Here is a 6,978-nt window from a genome sequence, read left to right as displayed (position 1 = left end):
CCCCTACAGCTAAGCTTTGTACTCTCTAGCTCTCTATAGCTAAGCTCGGTACTCTCTGGCCCCCTACAGCCGAGCTCGGTACTCTGTAGCCCCCTATAACTGCGTTCGGTACTCTCTAGCCTCTTATAACTACGGTCAGTCAGTAGCAAACGTATCCACTTCGGAGATAGGAGTAAACGGATACTCCGGACAGACTTTCGCGTGAAATAAATACGTCTGGCCGCGTTTTTGGCCGAAGAAGCATTATGTCTACGCGGAGAATATGCACTGTGAGCTTTCTAAGACAGGCTGGACAGCGGCCAGGGACAGCGGCCAATCGTTCGGTCCAATGCGAATTATCATGATTCCATTATCCTTTCAATGGCATACAGACGTCTCCTTCGTCTTCTCTTTTCTGCCCGCGATTCCGAATCGTCCCTTCCGCAACGTCTAACAATTCAATATTTAATATTTGTACGATTCATAGACATATCAATATTCGAATACGAATTATTCTTATTCTCCCATTTCATTTGCGAGCCAAGAGAGGGTTGATGCGGGATGCAACTGTATATTCTCGTCGTTATATCAATTATAAAATATCGCATAAGATATCGGTACTCCTCCAAACATACTTTTCTGCAAACCTCCACCGTACCATCAAAAGATTAATAAAAAATTAAAAAATTAAAAAATTGTAATACAATTGCACTCTCCGAAAACAACAACCTCCCAAACATGCTCTCCCACAAATCTGCACAGAAAAACCACACCGGAACTCTCAGCGACAATTACACAGGAAGAACACGCTTCCTTTTTTCACCAGCCCCCCTCCCACAATGTCACGGTCTTCCCCCGTATCACCGTTGCGGTCCAGCGGCATCGACATAAATATCTGGCTCGGTTCCAACCCCCCAGCGTCTTATCTTCCCCGTTCCGTCCGTCGTTTCCATGTTTTCCGTCTTTTTCGCGCGCGTATCCGCTCGCGAACGGCTCGATCCGCGCGGAAGAGATTATCCGTCCTCGACGGAGCTCTGCGACACTGGTCGTGGCCCGTCCTCCTTTTGGACAGAGGCTTTTCAGGACTCCTCCAGATTCCTGGAGAGGCTGGACCCGAGCCAGGGCCCGCGGCCAACCGGTCGTCGTCGCGGATCGCGCGTCCGTTTGTCTAATAATTCAAAGCCGATGCAATTTTTGCCGGCTACTATCGAGCTGACCCGCCTCGAATAGGGCTACCCGTGCTCCTCCAACAGTGTATTCCGAAATAGCGAAGGTATAACGCGGGTAGCTTCTCATTCGTAAAGGTCGCACGGAGGTCATTGTACTTGTTTCAAAATACGAACTTTCGCGAGTAGTACTTTTAATGTATATTAAAAGTAATTAGTAGAATATTATTTTTGCATTAAATGCACCGACACCTTCTACTCTTTCTCCTGCATCCTTAAAAAAAAAAACGCTCGAGTACCGATCATTCCAGTCCACCTCGATTACTAACATTGAAATATATCGTAATTCATATGTAATTAGGGGGAGTTCGAGTCATCACTTCCCCAGTTTCTCAACTATTTAAAAAATACAAGCATTCGAAGTCTTCCAGACCCTCGCAGATTTCACCACTTTTTCTACCCAAACTTTTCTACGAGAATTTTTATCTCCGAAACCATCGAAGACACAGCCCTCTTCTTTTTCTGTTTCAATCTACAAGGATGGACCACCCCAATTATATTTTTTACAAACTACAGAAACGATTTTTAACAGTAAAAAAAAAAAAAGAACGCTCGACTATCGCGTAGTTTGGAACGGATATAGACGACGCGGATTCATAACTCGTTTCCGCGGAACCCGCGATACGCAAGGAAGTCCCCACCTTCGTTCTCTTGTTGGTTCTCGAATCAACGGCATCGTCCAGCACGCGATATCTCGATGGTCCCTTTGTTCCTTCGCTCCTCGCGCGCGTTCCTAACGAGAGCAACGCGGTCTCCGTTCGAAATAAACGATCGCGAGGGTCCCGCGAAGGCGCCAAGTCCCGTAAATCATCGCCGACCCTCCCCATGGGCTGCGCCAGCCCGAGAGGCTGGACAACCGCGTCACCGTCGACGAATCTCCTTGGAAGCAAATATAGCTGGAACAAGAAGACATCGATGGGACTGACTCTGGTAGAGGTTTCCGTTGGCCAGCGGCCAATTAGAGAGGTCACTAGCTCTGTCACCAGCGCTACGGGGTATCTAAGCTCCCTTCGCTGCCTCCAAACTTAGGGTTGGCATCCCCCAATCGCGAGAAACTAGTCGAAATTTGTCGGAGGACGACGTGGTACACGTGTAACGAGGACGAGTTTAAGTCATCGTTTTTATAAATTTGTATTTGTTTGAAAAATACGAGCTTCCAAAGTGTGCCGTTTATAGGACTTTTCGAATTAATAACTGGGGTGCTTTGTAGGCCAAGAACCTACCCTCTATGCAATGCGAAAGTCTTCTTGGAGACTTGTATTTATCTTCGGGTCATCTGAAAAAAGGGCTCCTTTGGTAATTAAAACACATTTTGTTAAGATACAGTTCATGCAAGTGGAAGTGGAGTTTCTTAAAATATTGATTCTCGTGCATAAATGCAACCTGTACATGCAAGTTCCTTGAAAAGGTTTTTTAACGCGAGAAACATTACGGCTTACACCCCTATGGCTTTCTACGCTAAAATTTGCAGTAAGCAGTGGTCTGCAGACATATCGTAGCATTGAAAGTCTTCGTAAAAAGGGTGAAATTAAAAAGACTTTAAACAGCATGTAAGGATGTGATTCACCGCGAATGAATCATCCCTGAGGGGGCTGAATGGAGTTACGAGCAGAGTTACGAGTCTCTGGAACCGTTTCGCGCTATTCTCAAGCTTAATACTGTCTTGTACTGTCTGCATAAGTGACGAGTGATACCGTACACGATGTATCGAAATCGGGGAAATAATAAGAATTTTTAAAAAATCATTGGAAGTCTCCTGGATTTTCTCAACGAAATTTCTTATAAAATTCTATTCTATTCTGCGAATATTTATAAAAATTAAATAAAGCTGAAAATCGAGTCGTTTATATATTATAAATAATAGTTTTTATATTAATTTCCGTCCAAGGAAGGTGCAGGTCCCCATTTTCGAAACAGCAGTTTCCTCTTCGACGTTGGCGACTCGAGGGTGGCGGAATAGTCGCTTGCACGGGATTCGTAGTAATTAGTCTCCTCGCGTTGTTCCCATTAAACGTTTTAATTAACTGGCGACATTGAGACCGACGCAATTACGACGGGAAAAACTCCATTTGCCTCCTCGCGGAAGTTTCATATTTTCCTGATTTGTTGCCAGCCTCTCTCGGCCTATCCTTAACGATTTACTTGTCGCGCGCACTGGCTGCGAACTTGATCGAGTTACGAAATTGCGCGAAAAAATCTTGCAACTGTCGGGTAACTCTCGCTCCTACGCTTTCATTAAATTTCCATCCGGAGAATTCAATTTTAACGCCCCTGAAATTTTGTTATAACGCTAACTAACGAATATTCGCGAGGAGGGTTGCACGAAATGAATCTACGAACTTAACACGTAAAGGGAATTTTCAGAAAAAAATGATTGCATTGATACATAAAGAGAATGTAATAAATTGATGTATACAACAGGTATACAAACTTAATATGTAAAGCGAATTTTCAGAAAAAAATGATTGCATCGATACAGAAAGAGAATTTAATAAATCGATACACAAACAGATGTGATTATCGTGTCGAAACAAGAACCCATGGAAATAAATGGGAATTTTATCAGTCACAATTTGATGAGCACGGATAGTTTTGCAGTAGGATGACAAGGCCGAGATTATAGCTCCGCTTGGATTTCTCGTCCAGTACGATTTTCTACCGAATCATGCGACGCATGCAGCTTAATAGTCACTCTTTATGACGGACAGGCCAAGGATTAAACCGGCTACAATGAACCTTTGAAGCGGTCATTTAACGACCGCTTTATAACAGGGACTTGCTACCGTAATGGACACTTAGTTCGAATATAGCGAGACAATCACCAGCGTGCACCCAGTTGGATGATTGTTTGTCATTCCGAGTGGTTTTATCTTTATTGATGTACCGATTACCGTTTTATTTCTACGACACTCCAATTTCAACGTTCACGAAGAACTTGAGATTCAACATAACCGTCTCCATAAATCAACGTGTAGTTTCAACTTTCAACGTGTCTACATTCAGGAGCGGGGGACTCCGATTTAAAAATTGGACTACTTTAAAGACATGAGAAATCAGTAACGGTACAGTACGTCGGTACAGTTCTACCGTACCTCTGACAAAGTACGCGAATGGTCCAGTGGTTCGGATCCTCGTGCCTCGTTTAAGCGTGGCGGCTACGGTTTTAATAATTAAAACCTCATCGAGCACGGGAATTAAAGATCCTCCGGTAAAGAGAGCCTCGACTCGATCGGTGCGAAGATAACGAGTCGAAGAGGGCTCGTTCGATCCCCTTCGGTCGAGAAACGAAGAATTTAGCGCGATACGCCGAGCGTCCGCGGCATCGTGCCCCGAGGAACGAAGACGCCTGGCATCTCGGCCGACGCGGCTCGAGTTTGTTAGCCGCCATCTAAGTTTAGAGGGAGCGCACGGGCGCATACCTGCTCGCCCAGAAGCCTAAGCGGTGACATTATCGTGGGGTCAGAGCGTGTCAAGGAAGACACGAGATCTGGCTGGACACAGAGCGAGGCCTGCGAGAACACGCGACTAATTATAGGCTCGAGTAAACCGTGTCTTGCCCCGAGAGTTCCGCAAAGAGAGGATGCCTATTGCGGCTTGGCTTTGTGTCACGGAATTAGCGCGATTATAATCCGATGGGAACTAATGGATCGTTCCGTGAATTCAGCAGATAACTCTCTTGGTTCGACGACAAAATTTACGACAATTATTTTTCGCCAGTATCGCGAGCCTGCGAGAACGGCGCGCTACGAAGCTATAGTTACACCCAGGAATTCGCGATACAGAGATAAAATTGACGTGACGTTCGATGGCTGCTTTGGGACTATTTTAAGAACGGTAATTGCGCCTATTGTACGATGGTTTCCATCCAGACGTTTAGAAGTATATAGGACGAGTTTAGGTGCGCATTGAAACCTCGTACCTCGCTGTATTTTTATGTTTTGCTATTACAAAAAATGTCGTTCCATTTCTGGGGAAAGAATACAACTATTTTATAGGTATTTTATTTAAAAAAAAAAAAAAAATGGAGTTTTTTTGATTAAGGTTTTAATAGTTCACTCGCTTTGGAGCTTACTCGAACAGCCGTGACCTTCGCGTGACCTTGGGTGTACAAACTTGACTTAACCTTCGGAAGGTTGTATCCTCAATGAAGGTCATTTAGAGGTCACGTTGTTACAGTTCTCCACATCTGTAAATGATTTTTCAGAACTTGTAATTAAATTATGAATAGTCCAATCGCAATTACTTACCAATTATTATTTAATTAATTTTCACAACAGCGTACACTCTGCGCACGATAATATTTTATCGAGGAATTTCCCTTAATATTAAATTCGGAACATTTCCATCGGAGCAAACACAGATGGTAGTCGTGAGCGTAACAAGTGATGGACCGAGGCAACATCGGAGCGCCTCATGAAAATCATTTCCCGTTGACCGTTGGTCAGCGATATGAGCGCAAAACCGACGGGGAGTGCCTCCCGCATATTTGGCCCGGGTAATTGGGTGCCAGCGAGTGATTTTCAAGTGTCAAGAGCATCCGTATCGCTTTGCAACGAACGTTCAACGCATTTCCCGTTATCGATGCTCGAACGCGATAGCTCGAATATTCGCGCTCGGCAAAATTAAATCGCAGCGTACATCGCGTTTTCGTTGTGTCGCGCGCCATATTAAACTCTCGAGAATTTGGACCGCGACAGAAAAATATTTGCTCGATTTTTTTTCTTCCTTTTAATTTTATAGGAAGCAGTTTTAGGGTCAAAAATTGAAATAGTAAATGAAAATTATTCCTTTCTTGGGGGTAAATTCTGTCGGAAAATAAAGTAGCAGGAACTTGCGCATCAAGTAAATGTCGCGCCACAGAATTTATCACGCCAAGGAGTTGCAACCAAGACCCCCCCGAAACGGCTGGTATTTATGACTGGTTTGCAGCGTCGCCCAGCCTCCCTCGGGAACATAGTAACTCAGAGGCGTAATCAGGCGCACGTTCCAAACTTTACGGTTCGCTTTGCCTTCAGGCGTCGTAAATGTTTACGGACCGTACTACAATGGTAACGTTACACCGTCTGTTGCAGGAGGTCGGGAGCATCATCGGGAAGAAAGGAGAGATCGTCAAGAGGTTCCGCGAAGAGGTAATTATCAAACGTTTTACAATGTTTTCAACGTTTACAATGTAAACTCTTCATTGCTTCGAGGAGGGAAAGGTCAGCCTTTGAAGGAAGCGCAGAGAAATTATAGCAGGACCTCGATTATCGCAAGATATTTAGGCTGGAGTTCTTGCAATAATCGAGGCGACAATTAAAATGTTGAAAATTGAAAGAATTCGATGTTGTCGGTTGATGATGGGTTATATTTATTCGTGATGTAAACTGATAAATACACGGTAAATATAACCAAAAGGTATTAACAGTAAATGCATATAATTTACGGACTAGTTATAATACTAATTCGAGAATTGAATTTTTAAGAAAACATAAAAGTAATTCTCTTCGTACATTTCAACTAGGTCGACCCCTTACATGCTAATCTCTTAGAGATAGAGTGCTAAGTATATACCTACAGGAGACCTTGTATTCTATAGTGCATTCAATGCTTCTGGCAATTAAGTATGACCCTAACGCATTGTCACCGTTCACGGTTATCTTATCTGCCTATAGCAAACGCTCCGAAACGCTATAACAAGCCCTCTAGCTTCAACGACCCATTAATGTGATCTCAATCAAAGCTGATCTCTCTCTCTCTCTCTCTCTCTCTCTCTCTCTCTCTCTCTCTCTCT

The 6,978-nt window shown here is 43.9% G+C and overlaps 1 protein-coding gene across 10 annotated transcripts in view; it reads left to right on the top strand.

The window, feature by feature from the left end:
• LOC128875979 (poly(rC)-binding protein 3) overlaps positions 1–6,978 on the top strand; it is a 108,542-nt gene that overhangs the window by 66,152 nt on the left and 35,412 nt on the right. For all 10 annotated transcript variants that reach the window (XR_008456925.1, XR_008456926.1, XR_008456927.1 and 7 more), the window contains one exon: positions 6,278–6,334. Coding sequence is in view for 7 of the 10 variants with exons in the window: in XM_054122052.1 (XP_053978027.1) it covers positions 6,278–6,334 (57 nt within the window). In the remaining 3 variants the exon portion in view is untranslated. The remainder of the gene's footprint in view (positions 1–6,277; positions 6,335–6,978) is intronic.

The sequence above is a fragment of the Hylaeus volcanicus genome, chromosome 4 (genome assembly GCF_026283585.1).
Source record: "Hylaeus volcanicus isolate JK05 chromosome 4, UHH_iyHylVolc1.0_haploid, whole genome shotgun sequence".
Taxonomy (NCBI): domain Eukaryota; kingdom Metazoa; phylum Arthropoda; class Insecta; order Hymenoptera; family Colletidae; genus Hylaeus; species Hylaeus volcanicus.
Note: the sequence above shows the minus strand (reverse complement) of the source record. Positions and strands in the feature narration are given on the sequence as shown.